The 21,111-nt window shown below is 42.6% G+C and overlaps 1 protein-coding gene across 3 annotated transcripts in view; it reads left to right on the top strand.

The window, feature by feature from the left end:
- The window catches only part of zeb2b (zinc finger E-box binding homeobox 2b), an 83,936-nt gene extending 77,498 nt beyond the window's left edge, over positions 1-6,438 (top strand). For 2 of the 3 annotated variants that reach the window (XM_048234579.1, XM_048234580.1), the window contains exons 8-10: positions 109-2,144; positions 3,707-3,887; positions 5,736-6,438. In XM_048234579.1, the coding sequence (XP_048090536.1) occupies positions 109-2,144; positions 3,707-3,887; positions 5,736-6,370 (2,852 nt within the window). In that variant the 3' untranslated portion in view covers positions 6,371-6,438. The remainder of the gene's footprint in view (positions 1-108; positions 2,145-3,706; positions 3,888-5,735) is intronic. The other variant, XM_048234581.1, reaches the window with a different exon arrangement.
- The last annotated feature ends 14,673 nt before the right edge of the window (positions 6,439-21,111 follow it).

A 21,111-nucleotide genomic window follows, 5' to 3' on the forward strand; every position in this document is an offset into this window, starting at 1 on the left:
TATTCCACAATACTAGTATATCAAACTTAAACAATGCTATTTTAAGGAATTATTTTTCCCCTTTTGATTTCATATTAATGTTTGTTTCGACTTTTTGTCTTCCCTCAGGTGAGAAACCGTACGAATGCCCGAACTGCAAGAAGCGCTTCTCCCATTCGGGCTCCTACAGCTCCCACATCAGCAGCAAGAAGTGCATCGGCCTGATCACGGTCAACGGCCGCATGCGCAACAACATGAAGACGGGCTCCTCACCCACATCCGCCTCCTCCTCCCCCACCAACAGCGCCATCACCCAACTGCGGCACAAGCTGGAGAACGGGAAGCCCCTGGGCCTCCAGGACCAGTCCAACCACATGGACATCAAGACCGAACCACTGGACTTCAACGACTACAAGATGATGTTGGCCTCACACGGCTTTGGAGGGCCCGGAGGTGGCGGGGGGCCGTTCATGAATGGTGGGTCAGGGGGCGGGGGAAGCCCACTCGGGGTCCACCCTTACAACTCGGCCCAGAGCCCCATGCAGCACCCCCTGGGGATGACCATGGAGGGCCAGCTGCTCGGGTACCCGCACCTGAGCAACAACCTGAGCGAGGTGCAGAAGGTGCTCCAGATCGTCGACAACACTGTGTGCAGGCAGAAGATGGACTGCAAGCCCGAGGACATCTCCAAGCTCAAGGCGTACATGAAGGACCTCAGCGCTCAGATGGAGGAGCATAAACAGGGACTGACCTCCCCTGGGGGCGGCCCACCCGTGGGCCTGCCCGTGGTCAACCACAACGGAGCCACCAAGAGCATCATCGACTACACGTTAGAGAAGGTGAACGAAGCCAAAGCCTGCCTGCAGAGCTTGACCACGGACTCCAAGAGACAATTTAGCAATATCAAAAAGGAGAAGTCGAATCACACAGTAGACATAGGTACAGATGAGAAGAAGATGAATGAGAACAACTTAATGTTTACACCTTATTCTTGCCAATACTGCAAAGAGGCCTTCGCAGGTCCCATCCCTCTGCATCAGCACGAGCGCTACCTGTGCAAGATGAACGAGGAGATCAAGGCGGTCCTCCAGCCCAACGAGAACATGACGCCCAACAAGCCGGGGATGTTTGCGGAGAAGCACGCCATGCTGCTCTCGTCCATCATCTCCGACAAGGCCATGACGGGGCCTGTCAATCCGTACAAGGACCACATGTCTGTTCTCAAGGCCTACTTCGCCATGAACATGGAGCCCAACTCCGAGGAGCTTCTCAAGATCTCCATTGCTGTGGGGCTCCCTCAGGAATTTGTCAAGGAGTGGTTCGAGCAGAGGAAAGTGTACCAGTACGGCAATGGCAGGACACCTCCCATGGATAGGGGCATGGAGGTGGGGCTGCCTGCTACCAACCACACCCCAATTAAAGACTCCATGACCGCCAGGTCCCCAGTGTCCCTGGTCAAGCCGCCCGACCATATCACGTCGCCGACTCTGGCGGAGCTCCACAACAACGTCAACAATTGTGACACTCCCCTCAGGCTGTCAAAAACCGCCCATTTTACCGGAACCAAACAGATGGCTGAGAAGTTGGACCACCACTCCCGCAGCAACACTCCATCCCCGCTGAACCTCTCCTCCGCGTCGTCGAAGAACTCCCACAGCAGCTCGTACACGCCAAACAGCTTCACGTCCGAGGACCTCCAGGCCGAGCCATTGGACCTATCACTGCCAAAACTCATGAGGGAAGCCAAGCACATCCTGACCATGAAAAGCCACCCCAAACCCAACAGTGTCCCCATTGACCACAACAACATCTCCTCTCACCGGGAGCACCTGGAGGAGCCCTTGAATCTGGCCTACCTGTCCAAGAAGGAGTTTTCCGCCTCCAACGGCAACAACAACGGCAACCTCGACAAAAGCACTAGCCACATGTTTGGCATCAACCCGTTCAGTGCCAAACCTTTGTACACACAGCTCCCCCCACAGAGTGCGTTCCCCCCGCCCACCTTCATGCCCCCGGTGCAGGCCAGCATACCTGGCCTGAGGGCGTACCCGGGACTCGATCAGATGGGCTTCCTGCCACACATGGCCTACACATACGCCGCAGGGGCTGCCACCTTTGCTGAGATGCAGCAGAGGCGAAAGTACCAGCGAAAGCAAGGTTTCCAGGTAAATAAGCCCGACCGTGCTGTAGCTCATTGGCATTTTTCTTTCTCCTATCTCTGCTTTTCTTTCATTTTTTTTGCTCCCTCTCCTTCTTTCTGCTGTCTCAGAAAGGATCTGTTCATTCTTCTCGCTAATTAAAAGGTACTCAGAGTCTGAAATGAGGGCTCACCTGGAGTCTGTCGAAGCTGTACAGCCTCAGAGATAAACAGCTGCTGAACGAGCCCAGAGTGACGAGGCTTCCCAGCACACGTCATTAGTAGTATCAGCGTATAATGGCTGTTTTGCGGAGGTTATGATGTGCGACTCGCTCGTGCTCTCTCTCTTTCTCTCACACACACGCGCGCTCGCTCATTCGCTGCCTGGCAGTCTCAGGTGCGGAGTGCAGTGCAAGGCTGCATCTCAGTGCCAGCTGCTCCATCCTCCTCTTCCAGGACGGAGCTGCATCTGTTTGCCCCTGCTGTAGTAGTCTGAATCAATGCTGCGCCGTCCCCCATGCAGACTGGTTCATCTCAGGTGTCTTCCCCCGCGACGGCTCTTCTCTACGGCAAGTCGAGTGGCTGGCTGGCAGTGTCTGCCGAGACGCTCAGAGACGAGCCCCTTGAGAAGGACAGTGAACTTCTCTCCACACTCATGACTCTCTGACAGTTTTTGGAGGCTGCTTTTTCTCTCTGTCTCTCTCTTTTTTTTAAAGAAGAGTGAGAGAAAAGCCAAAATGAGTTCCAACATAGCAATGAATAATGCACAGACCCCCATGTTCATTATGGCTCAATGCTGTGGGCTGTTTAACATAGAGGGAACCATTTTGATAAAAAGTATTAATAATGTTTCCTATTCTAAGTTATTAAATTAGATTTTAAAAATACAGCTAAGGGCATTTAGCTCAAATTGATTGCGGAATGATAGTGCTCTTTTCTTAAAAGCCAGTGTAGCAATGTCTCTGGAATCATTGTCAGGGCACTACCAGTCCCTCTAATGAGGGCATTGCTGCTGCTCAATTTTGGTCATTTAGCGCACCTCTTGATTTAATCATTATGAGTTGGAAATTAGAAGACTGGCAATATGCCCTGCAAAGGCTTTCTCTTATTATTATGACCTTCTAATGTAATAATATTTTCTCCCATTAATTTAAGTTTAAGCCTATCGGGTTAATCTTCCCTATAAAAGAAGAACAGATAAATATAGCATTAAGGCCCTTTCATGTATAAAATTAAAGCAAATTTGAATGCAAATATATGGAATACAGTCTTATTAATCATTATTCATAGACCTCATCGGTAATATCCTGCCTTTTTTAAATATTTCACAGTTGCAAACATTTCACATTGTGTGTTGGAGCTTTTCTTCCTCCACCCCATAATTACTCATTTTCTGTGTGAATATTCTTTTGAAAAGAGAGATTTTTTTCTTCTGCTCCAATTAAAAAAAAGAATCTTTTTGAAGGCTCCTGATGAGGTGTTCGTTAGCACGTTACACCGAGCCCTGTTTAAGTTCTCAATCAAACAGCAGAAGGTGACTATATTTAGGTGACAGGTGTGGTTAAACCCTTCTTCTTGGTTCCTTTACAGGGGGAGCTGCTTGACGGCACAGGAGAATATTTGTCTGGCCTGGATGACATGACAGACTCAGACTCCTGTCTGTCCCGGAGGAAGATTAAGAAGACAGAAAGTGGTATGTACGCGTGTGACTTGTGCGACAAAACATTCCAGAAGAGCAGTTCCCTCCTAAGACACAAATATGAGCACACAGGTATATACTGTTCTAGACACTTATTTTACCCCATGCTTTCCTTCATGTTTTTGTGTTACTAAACCCTTTCATTTCCCCCCCCCTCTTGCTTCCTCCTTTCTTTACCCTCGCTTTTTTTTCAGTTTGGATGTCAAAGCCAAAAAAAAAGAACTAACATGTTTCTTTCCCATTGACAGGATTCCGAAAGTTTTATATTACATCAATTTAATTTTGGTATTAGATGTAGATACAAAACAAAACATTCCTTAATTAGTAGCCCAGGCTACTACTCATCATTGCACTTAGGTGTAGCCTGGTATATTTTTTCTCACCTGAGATTGGCAACACATTTATATATTTCACACGTGTAGTTTAGTTTTAAGGATAGCCTTATAATTCAATTGTTTTGATGGGAAAAATAAACAAAGTAACATTTATCACATTTTAGACTTCACAAATTTGTACATGCTTAATGTGCAACTTTGAGAGATTTAGTTGGCTCTGCCTGATAAATTATGACGCTGATTGCCCAGAGGTCTTGATTGGTCAGTTCAGTCACTGCATGCCTTGTCACCACCACCTCACCAGCTTTGGAAACCCTTAAAAGCGCACTCCATCATTAGTACCGATGTCTGACGGAAACACTGACCTCAGTTTGTTTCCCTAGGCCTCAAAATGAGTCTTCCATCTCTGGAAACCAGTCTCTGGTTCTGTGTAACTTAACCAGTCTCTCCAGCTAACGCGACTGCAGCGCCTTGCCGCGCCATGACCTCTTTTCCTGGTCTTTCTCTCTTTCATCTGATTGCATCACTTTCCTCACCCGCTCTTCTCTCTCTGGGTGCAGCGGCAGAGGCATGCGGTGCAGACGGGCTCCGTGGCAGGAATATATGCCGGGTATAGCAGGGGAGCGCGAGGGTTAGGCCCCCCGACATCAAGCATGGCAGCCATGGAAGGTGTCGACTGGCATTCCACGGCTATTTGCGGCCAGGAATTAGCCAGATGTGCTAGTGCATGCGTAGCGGGCTTGTAAAGCCCCTGTCACAAGCTGTTTGAAATGCCAAAAGGGAAACTCCCGTCTCATGATTTGCGTATGATGAAGGCCCCTGTATTTCCGGATATTGCTGAGCTACAGTAAATCCAAAGTTAGAGAGCATGAACATAGAGTGGCTATAAAGGGAGTGGGGTGGGTGGGGGACTCTCCCAGCATCAACGCAAACATCGACTTTTATTTAGCGTAGAGGCATGATGTAATGAAATCTGTAGCCATGGATGCTCTCAGCTTCTGTTTAATTCTGCTCACTGTAGCATCCTGTGCTGCCAGACTGGTATAGCAGACCTGTCCAAAAGCTGCTGTCTCCCAATATGCGCCCATAGAAACCTATGAAACATTTTTTATAAATATATTCTTTCTGTCTTTTTTTTTTGAGACAGAATGCCATTACATTCAGAGATTCACACCGGCCTGAAGAGTCTCCAGTTCAATTTTGTTTTTTTATTTGTTTACTCCTTTTCAGCAGCTTTCCATTTGTTTGTTTGATTATTTGGTTTTGCAATGGTTTATTTATGTTGCAGTGTGGTGCTTATGCAGAAAATAAGTATTTGTGATTCTGTGTCTCCATGCTTTCTCTATAGGAGGGAAGTTTGTGATGTAAACACAGGAATGCCAGCTTTGTGCCTTATTAGTACATTTAAATCAACCACTTGTCACTTGTCAGAATATTATATCATATTAATATTATGGAATATTCACATTAATACTTAATACTTGTTTTGCTTACCTTGCAACTTCAATTGATTTGCTTGCATGAAGTTGGGGATGTATAACTAATCGCCCCCTTTCCCTTCTTGCTTTTGTTTCCGTCTCTGCAGGTAAACGACCGCACCAGTGTCAAATCTGCAAGAAGGCGTTCAAACACAAGCACCATCTGATCGAGCACTCGCGGCTGCACTCAGGCGAGAAGCCCTACCAGTGTGATAAGTGCGGCAAGCGCTTCTCCCATTCGGGGTCGTACTCGCAGCACATGAACCACCGCTACTCGTACTGCAAGCGGGAGGCCGAGGAGAGGGAGGCGGCCGAACGCGAGGCCCGAGAGAAGGGTCACCTGGAGCCAACGGAGCTGCTGATGAACCGGGCCTACTTGCAGGGCATCACGCCTCCGGGCTACCCAGACCTGGAGGATCGGGAAAGGGAGCGCGAACGGGAAAGAGAGCATGAGCGGGAACGAGAGAGAGAACGAGAACGGGACGCCCTCCTACGCGAGGGCATGAACGGAGGTATGAGAGAACGGCCGAAGGAAGTGGACGGAACGTACGCAAAGATAGGACGACGGGAAGACGAGTTCGAGGAGGAGGAGGAGGAGAGCGAGAACAAGAGCATGGACACAGACCCAGACACGTTGAGGGACGAGGAGGAGAACGGTGACCACTCCATGGACGACAGTTCGGTTGACGGGAAAACTGAAACCAAATCTGATCACGAGGACAATATGGAGGACGGCATGTAATAAATGAGAAAACTACTGCATTCAAAAGCTTCCCATGTCTTCATCCCCACCCCAACCCACCCAACCCCACTCTGTTCTCTTCATTACATTTTATTTCTTTTTCCAAGAAATATTGTTACCTGCTTGATTTGATTTCAAAACACACTGCTGTGTTGAGGCTATACGTGCACGTGCCTGAAGCTTCTGGGAAGCTTGTATCCAAGGACTCAAAAAAGGCGGGGAGGGTGGCCAATTCGTTCTCACACACTGATTAGAAGCCTGAACTGGGTGGGCGTGAGGGAGTGAGTGTGGGGGGTGGGTGGGAAGGGAGTTGTGTAAGAAGCTGCATTATGCAAAAAGAATTAAAAAAAATGAAGAAATAAAATACATTTTAAAAATTGTACAGTATTAAGGCCTAAAACTATGTGCGGTGCTAACATCCTAAAAAAAAAAAACCTGTGTTCCATAGTATTTATAGCACAAACTAGTAACTTGTACAAATTGCACTCTGCTTCTATAATCACTACAAAAATAATAAAAAATTATTGCCTATGTATATTTATACAGTGTTGAGTAAAAAAAAGAATCTGTGGTTTCCCCACTACAGTCATCAGTATTATGACTTTTACTTAATATGTCGTCTATGGTTTTTTTCCTGTCATCTGGTCAGCTAGCCACATTCGTAGGCCTCAGCATCTCTTTATGTGAAGGAACTTAACCACATACCTGTGTGATTTCAAGGTATTGAAGTCTTAAATAGACAGTGTTTGAGGAAGTGGAAGGGTCTGGTGACAATATGAAGGACAAAAAGATGTGAACAAAGAAGGAGAAAGCCTTTGTAAGGTGTTTTTATTTAAAAAAAAAAGCCTTATATGCAAACCTTTTAATCTGTGTGTTTTCTGCAAGTGCCATCCTTGTATAGTGTAAAAGGAAGGTGACCTGTGTTACCTTTTTTCACCAGCTTCAGTATTAAAAAAGAGAAATAGTTCACCCTATTCTTTGGAGCACCCATAACAGTATTAGAAGAATAGGCAGCAGTTCCTTAGTTTACATGTTTGTGCAATTTTCTGTATTTTTTTTCTTTAACTTTTTGTCAGTATTACACCAAACCATTTTGCAACAACAAAATTGCATTCATTTTATTTGTAGGTTAAATAACATTTATTTATGTGGCCCATTTTGTATTTCCTAATTTTATTTATTTCATACTGTAGTGTACAGTATTATAGTTCTTCAATATATAGATATATTTTAGTAAAAAGGAACATGGCGTTGATCATTGAGGCAAATTTTACGTAAAGAGAGCATTTATTGTGTTTTGAAACATTAATTGTGAAATGCGAATTTTCAACTTATTATTTTTGTTTTGTTTCTTTTATTTTCCAGCTACTGGAAATTCCAAATTTGGGAACTTTTGATACGATATTGTGAAAACACTGTATTTTCGACTGAAAAAAAATTCCACTTTCTTCATCTTGTTTTTTTAGCTAAAAAAATGAAGAGGGACTGTTAAAATACAATGTATGATACCATGACAGAAAAAAGAATCTTTCCTGAAATGTCTTTGTAAAAGTATTATTGAATTTTTAATTTCTAATTTCTCTTGGAAATGACCATGCTCGAATAAAAGTAGCCAAATTAAAGAACAGAAATGCCTACTGTCCTCCATTCCAGTTTCAGTGTAAAATTGTATGCCTCAGATTGGATAACAATGATGGACTGATAATGAGACCAAATCACTACATCCATAAACTGTCCAATGGTACAGTGTAGTATCAAGATCACTCTGCGCATTTCCCCGGGAAGCCAGATGTGTTCCTGTGTACTTCAGGCAGGCCTGTTGACAGGGGCTTGAATTGGATGAAATGATACTCAGGCACAACGCATGCTTATTGAGAATGAGAGGCAGAAACCTGTTGATCACTTGTCATAAAAGGAGACCTGTGACAGAGGCTACTTCGCTGTGAAGGAGCTTATAGCCATTAAACACCCTCTCTTGCCATGCATATTAAAAGCAACATCAAAAGACAGAGATGAAAAGGAAAGGGTTGTGCAATGCCAAACATAGCACACGCTTTGCATATTTCAATTTTTTATATTGATCCTGGTGCCATCTGATCATCTTGCATAAAGGGAAGACAGAATAAAGCTCGCCCCTTCTGACGGAACGCTCTGGAAGTGTAAACTTATCATCAAAAGGAAATGGGTCACAGAATGCGAGCTAGGCATGAGAATTATATAGACACCTGCACATATATACAAAGATGATAAGAAGTGATTTGCAAAATTGGGCCTGAATTACATCCAAATATTCCCTTTTTTCTCCTGTCCAATTTGTATTTGTTTATATAAAAAAAAATAGTTCCCAATGACTCGCAGATGTACGGCTTCCAGTCCCAGCCAGCTGACATGACATCATAGCTCTGCTTGCTCGCAGTTCTGCCACGGAGGAGAGTTTCCATGTGCGCCATCCATGTTCTAACGTTGTAAAGACAATGCATAGTTCAGCGTGGCTTCAAATGGACTGTGAAAGGAAGCTTCTTACCATGAAGAGTATTGACTGAATGATTGAGGTCCATCATCCCACATCAGACATAGACAGTTACTGCACAGTGCACATCTAGGTTCATACCGAATTATGATTCTTGCTGCGCATCCAAGAAGAACATTTGAATGGTGGTGAGACCATTCTGGCCTTGCTATGGTTAAATATTGTCACTTTGAATGTGTTCTTTGGCCAGGCCAGTGGTACATTTGGAAGTGCTTTTCTGGTGATTCATTACTAAGTTATATATATGGTCAAACGGTCCTGTGTAATATTTGCTGATTTTGTTCAGGGCTGAACAATTCCTTCCATGAATATCTCCAAATCTAGCGGTAGCAGGGATGACATCATGTAGCTATTGGCCTCCTACGGCCCATGCTTTTTTGACATGCCGGCCGAGGGGTAAATATTTTAGGTCAGACTAAGAAGATGTCCTATGCGAATGAATGCCAAACCCTTGGTCACATGGACCGGCACTCCATTTTGATTTTAATTAGGAAGCTTAATGGAAAGTGATATTCTAAAGGCCCAGTCTATTGTAACTCTATATGCACGCTCAAAAAGGCAAAACATGTTTGGGGTTCAGTCTTGATACTGTAAATGGTAAACAAACATGGTGGCTCAGACCAACAATTTGCATCAGGAACACAGAAAAAAGAGGTGTAATTTGATTGGCTGATTAGTTCAAATATCAACAATCTTTGTTGTTTGTTGGCTATTAATAGCTGATTATTACGCCGTTAATAATACAATTGATCATAGTAGCATCTGATATTTTTTCATACATAATTAGACAACCATTACATGTTGGTATGAGGTTTGTAATGTCTTTTTAAAGGTTAACTACTGCATTAAGCACATGAATAAGCACAGTGGTTTGTCAAAGAAGTATCAGAATGAAATTTTGGTATTTATACCACATGAATAACCACTGGGTGATAATGTGATTGCGGTGATAAATGTGTTACTTAAGTTTATTACTCATGTGTCTGAGTTTACACACATTTAGCCTACGAGTTGGTGATCAGCTCCTAGCTGTGCATTTCACAAGGAAAATTGAACTTTTGTTTTGAACATGCTAAAAAATATGATGACAAAAATGGTCATTAACCTCCAACAAGACACAGTGTGGTGGTGGTGTTGGAGGTTACAGAAGAAGTTAACAGGGCAAATGAGAAGTTTGAAATTTTGACCTCATTAAATTATTCACATATCCATCCCCATATGCTGGCCAGAGTATTCTCAGGGCACGGGGCGGCTCGGCTGCTGTGCGGTGTGGGAGGACGGGGGCGGGGGGGGCAGGCTTGGCGCTGACCGAGAGACAGTTCAATGACATGGAAGGAGACAGGGAGCGACTGACCAGCAGGGATTAGCCAATCCGAGTGTCAGAAGGCTGGCCAGCTGTGCCGTCTGGCCCAAGTAAAGACAGAACCGGAGCAGGTGGCGCACCCTTGTGCCAGTGGTTGAGACCCAGAAAACAAACAAACAAATCTGGGGGGGGAAAACAACAAGACAAACAGAAAAGAAAGAAAGAAAGAAAGAAAGAAAAAAAAATCCTCCTGGTGGGAGATAGGTTGTGTCTACTGAACAGCTGAACTTGAGGTACAAAATCAGCTTCAGCAAAAAAAAAAAAAAAAAAAAAAAAAGAAGACTGCCAACTAAGAATGTTAGTATGCTGGCAGAGGCAAGGTTAGATATTTACAAAGGTTACAGTGGATTAACTCAGCTTCCTCAGTTTCCAGCATGGAAAGTGGTTACTATACAAGAATGACATTGCAGCATGACTATCTCTCATATTACTCCCAAACTGTCTTTGACACAGACCTGCTGGAACACAACTGCACAGTGTTACAGTGTTGCCATTAAAATACCGTACAATACGAAGTGGGCACCAGACACGTGTGTGTGTGTTTGTGAGTGTGTGTGTGTGTGTGTGTGTGTGTGTGTGTGTGTGTGTGTGTGTGTGTGTGTGTGTGTGTGTGTTGTCTGTGTGCATGGTAGAGTGAGTGATGTGTGTGTGGTGTCCGATACACACACACAGACACACTGTCTGACTGTCACCACCGTGCTCAGTTTTACTGGGCATTCGCTCAGCATTCCATAGGCTGATGTATGCAGCAGGTGCAGAAAGAGAGACAGAGAGAGAGAGAAAGAAAGAGAGAGAGAAAGACGGGGAGTGAGGGAGCAAGCGAGAGGGTGGGCAGTGAGTGGCAGAAAGACAACAAAGCTCTCCAAGTCTGAGGAGGTGCTGGGCTTGGGTGGAGTGGGGTGGGGTGTGGGAACAGCCTGCCCTGCTCTGAGCTCACTCAGAGTATGCTTTTTTTTCTCTTCTCTTCTTTTCTTTTTGTTAAAGGGGATGCCAACAGAGTGGGCTGCCATTTTGTCTTGTCTCTGAGACAGAACACGCCAGGGAAGAGGGGAAAACATATGCACTGACACCCAGGTATATATATGCAAGGACTAGTTAAATGGGAAGCTATTTTAAAACACCCACCACCTCACCCCCTTCCCAAAAAATTAAAAATGGTGATAGGGTATTATCTTCAAGGGAGTTAAAATGCCTTCAACCTTTCTTTACTCATCCCAAGTGGTCTATTAAGCTTCAGCAGTCCTCTGACCAATTTAGTTTAAGCTCCGTGGAGGTGCTGCAAAATGACTTTTTAATGAAAAGCCCGATTTTATTTAAGATTTCTTTCCCTGGTATTCATAAAAGGTGGAATTATTCTAAAAGAACATATTCTGAAATACTTTTGGGGGTGCTGAGGCAAGGAATTATTGAGAATAGTTTAAATACTGGTAGTTCAATTGCCTTGTTTCCATTTTGGTCATTGTGGTATCACCTGCAACCAAATTCTCTCACATTTGTGTCATGTAAAAACATAAAAGATACCACTTTTTGGCCTCTCCTGCATACCAAAGCAGAGCTTTATACAAGTACATACAGGCACACAAACCCGTACAGTATCATTTAAAACAGCAATGAATAAACATGAATGGCAACAGCAACTACACACTTGACATATAAGATGATGAAAATGAGGAATTGCAACTGAACAAGACAGCACCTGGTTAGCTTGATGATACTAGCCACCCAATGTCTGTCATCACCGCAAGTGGATGCGATGGGTCTTTGGTCTGTGCTATACCAGACTAATTAGACCAAATAGCCCTATACCACTTAGGGGTCTTCTTTGTCAGAACTGATATAAACCCTCCTGGCAATGCCAGAGAATCCATTGCTTATAATGAACATTAAGAGCATCACTCTTAAATATCCTTACTAACAAGCAGCATGGCTGTCATATTCACACAAAAAATAATCATGGTATGCACAGCTGAAAAGCATAAGCTAGGCAGCCAGCCTTCACCTCCATGCCAGTTGTTTCAATTTTGGATCACAGGGAAAAAACAGAGGGGGAGGGGGGATTGAGAGGGGGTAAAAAACAGATGATTATGTGTTTTGCCAATGCGTTTGTGGAATCTTTTGATATGCACAAACACAGGAGCCCTAATGCAGAGGAGAGGAGAGGAGGCTTTGGCTGACTGGTGATTAGGATGCTCGATCAGGGCAGGCCTGCCGTGCGAGAGCCCCAGCTGGGGACAAGGAACATCACTCATTACCCGTTTCTGGGGGAGCGTCATTGTCAAACCGGCCAGCGCAGCGTGCCAGCAAAGGTATAATCATATCTGGGCAGATTAGTGGTCAGTTATGGTGACACAGATTGTCTGTGCCACGGGGATGATTCAGACGTGATTAAAAAATCGGCAAAGACAAAGTGACACTTCTTTAACCTCATCATCAGCGCTAACGGTAACGGCAGAGATCCTTTCTCCTGCCCCTGTGTGATTATGGGGGTTCATGAGAGGTGGTGGTGTGTGTGTGTGTGTGTGTGTGTGTGTGTGTGTGTGTGTCTGGGGGTTCTCTGCACACGTATACACACACACATATACATGCATGCATGCGTACACACACACACACACACACACACACACAGACACACATACACACAAACTTTACAGTGGATATTAATATTGTCTCACAAACCCCCTTCACAAATTATGGTGAACCTTTCATGATGGCTGCATGCATTTTTTATGAATGCATCATGAAAATGGGGTCTGATAGTTCCACATTACTAATACACTCCTGTCCCCTTGACTTAATTAAACATGTGTCCTACTACCACATCTTGAGGGGAGAAATATTTGATGTGCTCAGAGTCTAATGCTGCAGACAAGTTGGATCTTCTAACATTGAATTTATTAATTAAAGGCTCCTATAATCGTCTAACAGATATGTTACATACAGTGTAAAGACTAACATATGTTTCTCAATAGAATGTCAGTAAATTCTTGGAAGTGTACTTCAGGTTAGTGTTTATACTGTGTCCCATTTCACTGTTAAGCATTTGGTTAGGTTTTGGAGACCACAGCTGAGTAATTTCTGTGATGGGTATTTGGTGAAAGAGACATTCAAGCCATTTACATTTTAACAGTCTGGTAAAAGATAATTATTTCAGACAAATATATTAACCATGACCTTATATAATACTATTGTACCTTTGTGCGGGACTGAAGCATATGCAAGTTTTTTTTTTTTTTTTTTTTGATATACGTAATTTCTTTAGGGCAAACATTCACTTGTATTCTATAGAGATTTGCCCTAATGACAGAAATTAATTATATTAAAGTGTAATTTTTCTAAACAGTTCATGAACTGCCAATTATACTTAAAATCACTCTTTCCAGCTGTTACCAGTAATTATACGTATTAATATTAGAGGCAACCACCACTCTATGAGAAATACAGAACTTTTCACTCCAATGCTTTCATAAATTACCTGAACTTTTGGGTGGCATCAAAGGTACTGGCAATATACAGCATAACTAACTTTCTTGAATGGAGGACAAATGGAAGTCAAAAGTGTCCTGTATGATTTTATTATTATTATTATTATTATTATTATTATTATTATTATGTAGGTTATTTGACTTAAAGTATTAATTTTAATGATGATTTAAGTTAACATTTATTGATATGGTTGTGTCAATTTAGGCAAAAGTGTCTGCCAAGAAACATGAACATAAACATAATTGCTTTCAATATTACTCTTCCTCAGCTTGTCTGAAGCCAATCATTAGGAGGGGCCTCTGTACTTGAGTTCTTTGTTCTTTTTGATCAGAGCTCAGTGTGATTGTAGGCCTACTGATGGGCACTCCTACCACTGCTCACTGCGACAGAATCACATCATCCATCACGTAATAGAAGAGCTCAAAAAGTTGGGGTACAGTATGTTCCTTTAAAGCAGTGAGAGTGGTGGGTCAGATTTATTACATTTCTTTCATACCAAACTACTACCAGCTTTTCTCCTGCAGCCATGGTTGACAGTACATCCAATGGACTGCAATAGTAATTGTCTGTGTTACAGCTGAAATGTGTATATAAATATTTGTTTGATTGCTTTATTTTGTATAGCCTAGGCTACTATTAAAATGTAAAGAATTTAATTTGTAGTCTAATGTTCAGAATAAATAGATAGCCTATGGTAAATGTAATTTTTAATAATAAATAGTTTTGGTTAAGTTTTGTTTCTTTGAATTGTGATCCAATCAGCTCAGAGGGTCACAGGTCAGGGAGAACATGAAAACTAACGTGATGAGAACAACACGGGGAGAAGAGAGGGAGACGACATTGTGAGAAGTTGATGTCGGTCTACTGTAGTGAGATCGCTAGAAGTAAAAACACTCCGGGGCCGTACCTACTGTAAATGCTATAAGATGAACGGATAGTAGGCTAAAAATCTAGAAATGACAGGTTACAGTGGGCTTCTGGGCCCAGTTTCCCGATAACGACGGAGACACACTCTTAAGAGGGTTTTCTACGATTCATCGTTCCTTTGGTTTTTCCGACTGTTTCCCGAACATGCTCGTAGCGTGAACGCGCGTGCACTGCTCTTAAGGGGAGCTGTTCACGTTAATAGTTCTGAAATATCCTCTAATTTGATGGTGATGTCAGGTGACTGCACGTCACAGCTATAGGCATTCAAACTTCGGATCTACACATTAATTCACATCAATACGAAAATAGAAACACTTTGACATCTGCATGTAAGCATCCCAAGTAGGTTATATACCACACACAGACATAAATAATTGTAATTATTTAAGATTAGATTGATAATTTTTCGTGGTGTCACTTAAGAACATGTTTGAAGATAAGAAAGAAGTCGAGTAAGAAAGTGAGGAAATGTGCAGGCTTAGATTTTGATGCAGACTAAACCACATGATCCTTTCTCTGCTTTTACCTCATAGGCCTAATAAGTTTTAGCCTTCACTTAGCAAAGATAATGGCAAACTATTCTGGTCACGTTTCATAACTGGATTGCATTTTTGTCCGCTTTTCATCACATTATGTATGAAACAACAACAACCAGTTTTACCAGAGACTTTCTAATGAGGAGATACAGCACTCAACTGTTGTAAAACGCGGCAAAACGTCGACATGTAAATACATTGAGCCAATCATGTGGTGTGTTGTGAATACATTGAGCCAATCATGTGGTGTGCTGTGAAGACATCGTGCCAATCATCTGTTGTGATCTCGTCGCTGGAGCAAGATTGGTGTCGTGAAGCCTAACGACACGCATTTCTGCAGAAATAGATGCCCGATAAGTGCCCAAAAGCGTTGCAATATGGCGCCCGAAAGGGAAATACTTGCCTAAAAAGGACTTTGGTCCTAGCTCGAGTTGCTGCAGCCAGCAGCTAAGGCAGCCATGTTCATGCTCCCAGTGTGTAGCGCTCGAGCTCAACTCAACTCGAGCTAGGTAAAACCGATTGTTTCAGTTTTGTTCATACCGACAGTACTCGGTGACGTTGAGAAATGTCAAAAATGTGAAAAATCACCGGAGTTCTCCTTTAAGTTTGAGCAGTAGTTGATTTTCAAAGTTAGTTGCACTCATCCTTGGTCACTTTGCAGTGAACAGTAATCCAGCACAACTGAAAAGCCCCTCACAGGCAGCTGAGACAGGCAGGCCAATGTTGAGTTGCAGAGTTTTTTTATATTTGGAAACGAGCAGAAGGTTCAGCAGATTAAAGGGTGTTGAACTGGGGGGAAAAGTGGGAAGTACTAGGACCCCAATGGAGGAGAGGGCCCTTGAAAGGTGGATTACGGGGGGCAAAACATTTTCACCAGGCATTAGTAATAACTCAGGTAATCCACACATAAAAAATCCAAACAACTCCATAAGTAGAGTCATGTGTAATGAAGTGGAATAACACAGGGGAAAAGTATTGAACACGCTAAGAAAAAGCACTAAGGCAAGGAAAGGGAAGGAACGAGCTGGAATCTGTAAGTAGTTAGAGAGTAGTTATCCTTTCTATCTGTGCAAATTAATATAAGCTTAGTTAGAAGCCTACATATTGATGGGCTATAAAAAGGTTTTTTATTACCAAGGTGTCACACAGGAAACATTTCATGATGGATAAAAGCAAAAAGCTCTCCCAAGACCTTTGCAACCTTATTGTTCAAACATCAATGAAACTGGTTACAGATGCATTTCAAAACTTCAGAATCTTCCAGTAAGCAGCATGGGAGCCATTATCTGCAAGTGGAAGGAACATCACTGCATCATCAACCAGCCATGCACAGGATCTCCTCGCAATATTTCTGACCAGGGAGTCAGAAGGATAGTCAATTCCAAGAGCCAAGGACCACTTGGAGAAAGCTCCAAAAAGACTTGAAGGCAGCCAATTCAATTAAATTCAATTAAACAGTTCTGGAAGTAACTAAAGATCAGGATTCACAAGAGGGACCCCTGGAATCTGTTTAGAACAATGGGCCAAAATCACACCTGATACTGCGACTAATACGTTTTGTCATACAGGAAATGTCTTGAAGCTGTCATTACAAACAAAGGCTTTCCACAAAGTATTGAAGAAATTTCAGTAGGAACGTTCAATACTTTTTTTCCTGTGTCATTCCACTTTATTACACATAACTCTTATGTTTGGATTATTTATATGTGTGTTAATATAATGTGTGGTGAAAATTTCGAAGACTCACTGGAAGTTTAGGCTAATTAGGCTACTGAAAAAACATTTAAGTGTTCAATACTTATTTCCACCATATATTTATTTTACCTGAATATTTTAACTTCCTTCCTTTAACTTCCTTCCTTACTTTAAATGTCAAAATGAATGTCAGACGAAATTTAAAGTTTGACTGACTGTGATTTTGTATACAACATAGTGAAAACTGTCTAAGGTCCCTCTCACTCTGCCTTGCTAAAGAGCTAAATGGTTTAGTCCGCCTGCACGATTCATTAGGTAGTCTACCGTATCTTTTGTTTATTTAGCTGAGCATCGCTAGTAGGCCTAGTGGACCGCTAATTGTTGTGCTGCTGGTGCAATGTCTTTCTCCAAGAAAGCCAAGTCAGGTTACCAAAAAAAAGTCCAAAACAGGAAAAAGAGAGACATTAAAATGAGGGGAAACAACTGCTAATCAACTTCTTTCCAAAGAAAGGTGAGCACAAACGTCAAAACACGAAATCCCATGGTGTTTGCTTGAATATCTCCACAATCATTAGTGCTAAAGAGACAACCCATTGAAATAGTGGAAAATACATAGCCTATGTAATCTGATGCATCTCATGATCCAGCTCCATCTCCATCACTTTCAGAAAGACTGCATGGCGCTAGCTTGATTCATGTCCTGTTGTAGGCTAGCCTACATGCTGATCATTATCACTAGGCTAGTGGTTTAGGGCACGATTTTTTTTCTCTCCCTTTCTGTTTTCGTTAGTCTTAACTTTTTTTTTTTTACTCAAGTAATGGATGGGATTTTTGATGTAGTGAAGTACAATACTTCACTCAAAATGTAATCAAGTAACATTTAAAATACCGATTTTATAAACTACTTAAAAAAATACAAAATACACAGAAAAACTACTCAATACAGTAACGTGAGTAAATGTATTTCGTTACTTTCCACCTCTGGCCCTGGGCCCAGTTCCCCGAAAGCATCTTAAGCCTAAGAGCGTCGTAAAGTCCCTCTTACGAACGTCTTAAGATTTGCCGACTGTTTCCCGAAACCATCGTAGATTAAGAGCGCCGTGAAAACACTCGTAGATCTACGAGTGCTCCAGAGTTCTCGTTACCGGCTAAGAGCGTCTTAACAGTACTTCTCACTGAGGTCACCAACAGGACATACAGAGGAATTACAACTTAGAATACATAATCCAATTTACGTTCCCATTCTTTATTGTGCTTACCCTGTGATGAATTAGATTTTAGCGTGCAAAATAGCATAGCCTACATTTAATGGTCATAATAATGTGATGAAAAGCGGACAAAAATGCAGTCAAGTTATGAAACGAGACGTTGCCAGAATAGTTTGACATTATCTTTGCTAAGTGAGGGCTATATTTTATTAGGTCTATAAGGGTACAAGCAGAGAAAGGAACATGTGGTTTAGTCTGTAGGCCTACTGCATCAAAATCTAAGCCTACACATTTCCTCACTTTCTTACTCGACTTCTTGAAGCCGGGAAAGCTTGAAAGTATACTTGAAGCCGGGAAATGCGGGGGAAATGCGCCTGGGATGGCTTCTGAAGTAGCATCGCAAATGAGAGAAAATTTAGAAAATTCCACAGACGGGGTGCTCTTAAACCCTCTCAGCATACTGTAACTAGTCGATCAGTGGCTCAACAGGTAGATCTATAGAGCATCACAGTCCCGCCCACAGGAGTTTCCGAAAGTAAGAATTCAATGTAATTTCTCCATTGACAATTCGGGAATAAGCCATAAAAACTTAACTGCACATGGTAGACTCAAAACCAGCTACGGCTGTACTAAGCGATTGTATATGGTCATATAGAGGGCGAAAATTCAAGGGGCACTAACCTTGTTTTGAAATAAATGTCTTTTAATCGCGATGTCTTGGATAAGTACTTCATTACCCACAATCCTGAACAATCCCACAATCCCACAGTGATGCCTCTGATTGGTGGAAAGGCCGTTATAGAGCTGGTAAGTCCCGCCCATCCGCTAAACCCCCAGTGGACCTCTAGATTGAAAAATCGTCAATGCAAGTGAATGTGAGAAAATAATTATTTTCTGGTCCCGTTTGAATTGTGCCATGAATGTGAACATATATTTGTCTGTGAATTTTTAATATAATTTTTTCATGTTACGAGTTTGACAGTATATTATATGATTCTTATTTATCAGTTGTGGAAAAGACATACTTGAGAAAAAGACTACATGTAAGCCTGTGGCGTGAGCTAATCGCTAACATTAGCTGAGATGCTAGTTTTTTTTTTGCGGCGGGAATAAACACACATGGTAACAAAAATATTCTAAACATGTCTAGCTTGTTGTGTTAAGTGAAGCTAGACATGTTTCGAATATTTTTGTTACCATGTGTGTTTATTCCTGCCGTACAAAAACTAGCATCTCAGCTAATGTCACAGGCGACATGTAGTCTTTCTCGTTATGTCTTTTCCACAACTGATAGCCGAAGAATCATATAATATACTGTCAAACTCGTAATATGAAAAATTATATTAAAAATTCACAGACAACATATGTTCACATTCATGGCAAAATTCAAACGGGACCAGAAAATAATTATTTTCTCACATTCACTTGCATTAACGATTTTTCAATCTAGAGGTCCAGCGGGGATAGAAGAAGGGGCGGGACTTACCTCTATGTTCATAGTTTGAAACTTTATCAGCGAAAATTATTGACAAAGATGGCGGAGTCTTTTACTGCCTATGGCGAAAATCTTAATGTAAATAAAAACTTTCTAGACAAACATTGGTACTTGTATCAACAAGGATTGTGGTTTCTATATCACACAAACTTAGTCAGGGCCAATACACCATCAAATAGAACACTGTAAATGCTAGTTTAAACACTTAACTTTTGCCGATAGGCTAATCATTAGCCTTTCAGACATTAGAATGTCATTATAATGCTGCTAGCATTAGCCTACATGCTGTAACACAGGTATGAAATATAATGTTTTTGTGACCTTGTTGTTTCTATGAACATGAATTGTTGTTTATAGGAAACATCAACTTAGTCGAGGCATAAAAAGCCCTGTATATCCTCATTAAGTACTTCAACTTTTGAACTAGCTAGCTAGCTGATAGCACATGCAAGCTGGATGCTACCACCGGCTAGCAGCTAGACACTGCAGTAAAATGGTTAGCAAACCGTCCATGCCCCGTAAATATTTCACTGAAAACCACTTTAAATCGGGTCACATTATTGACTGTTGTGTGTCCGAGGGTTAGCTTGTGGGTTTTGTAAGGGCCAGTGTAGCCTGCAGCTACTGAAGTAGGTTTGCGACGGACAATGCAAACAACAGCTGGGAAGCATTCCAATCCTAACCGGCTACCGCAAGCCGTAGGGGAACGGATAGAGAATGTTCCCCATTTAATTCCTTAAGTTTAGCGTCTTGGGTTCAGGGTAGGGTCAGTACCTTCCTTAATTCATCGTCGGGACGACGACTCAAAACGGGGGGGGGGTAGATTGTAGCCGGACGAGTCCTTACCTGGAGCATTGTGATGGGTTTTGTTGTGTCTCGCTCCTGCCCCACCTACTTCGTAAGTGGGTAATTGGCAGCTGTGCTCCATAAAAGGAAGCGCCGGCTGTCCAGGGCAGACGCCTGCTTTGTCCAGGGACGACTCTGACCGACCTATCGCCTATCCCCGACGTTTGGCTGTAGCTTGTTCCACCATTTGCTCCAGGTAGGCTTGAGTCTTTGTCTGATGAACATTCGTTTGTGCACTGATGTGCCGGAAAGTTCAGAACTTGTTTACATTCCAGTAACAGAAGTCGCTGCTATACTGGCTGGATATTCTCACGGCTGCTCTTTCCCCCGGTGTGCTCATCAATTCCAGCTTAGGTAGGTGTACTCCTTCCTGTGTGCAAACATTATCGCATAGCTAGGCCACTCGTTATCTGTTAATTACAGCAACATCAGAGTGTTGCGCGGTCCGGGCTCCCTACATCTGACATTAGCTGTTGCATGGTAGGTTGTAGCTTTATTTACCTCGATTTACCTAAATTAAGCATAACGTTAGAGTAATGACTCTGTACTCCTTATAGGATCTGTATGGTATCCTGATGTGGTGACGGCCTTGCTGTTTTGTTCCTGTTTGGGGTTTGCTGTGTGGAGCGCCTTCCGCTTCTCTCTGTGGCCTTCCATC

The sequence above is a fragment of the Alosa alosa genome, chromosome 23, assembly GCF_017589495.1.
Source record: "Alosa alosa isolate M-15738 ecotype Scorff River chromosome 23, AALO_Geno_1.1, whole genome shotgun sequence".
Lineage (NCBI taxonomy): Eukaryota > Metazoa > Chordata > Actinopteri > Clupeiformes > Clupeidae > Alosa > Alosa alosa.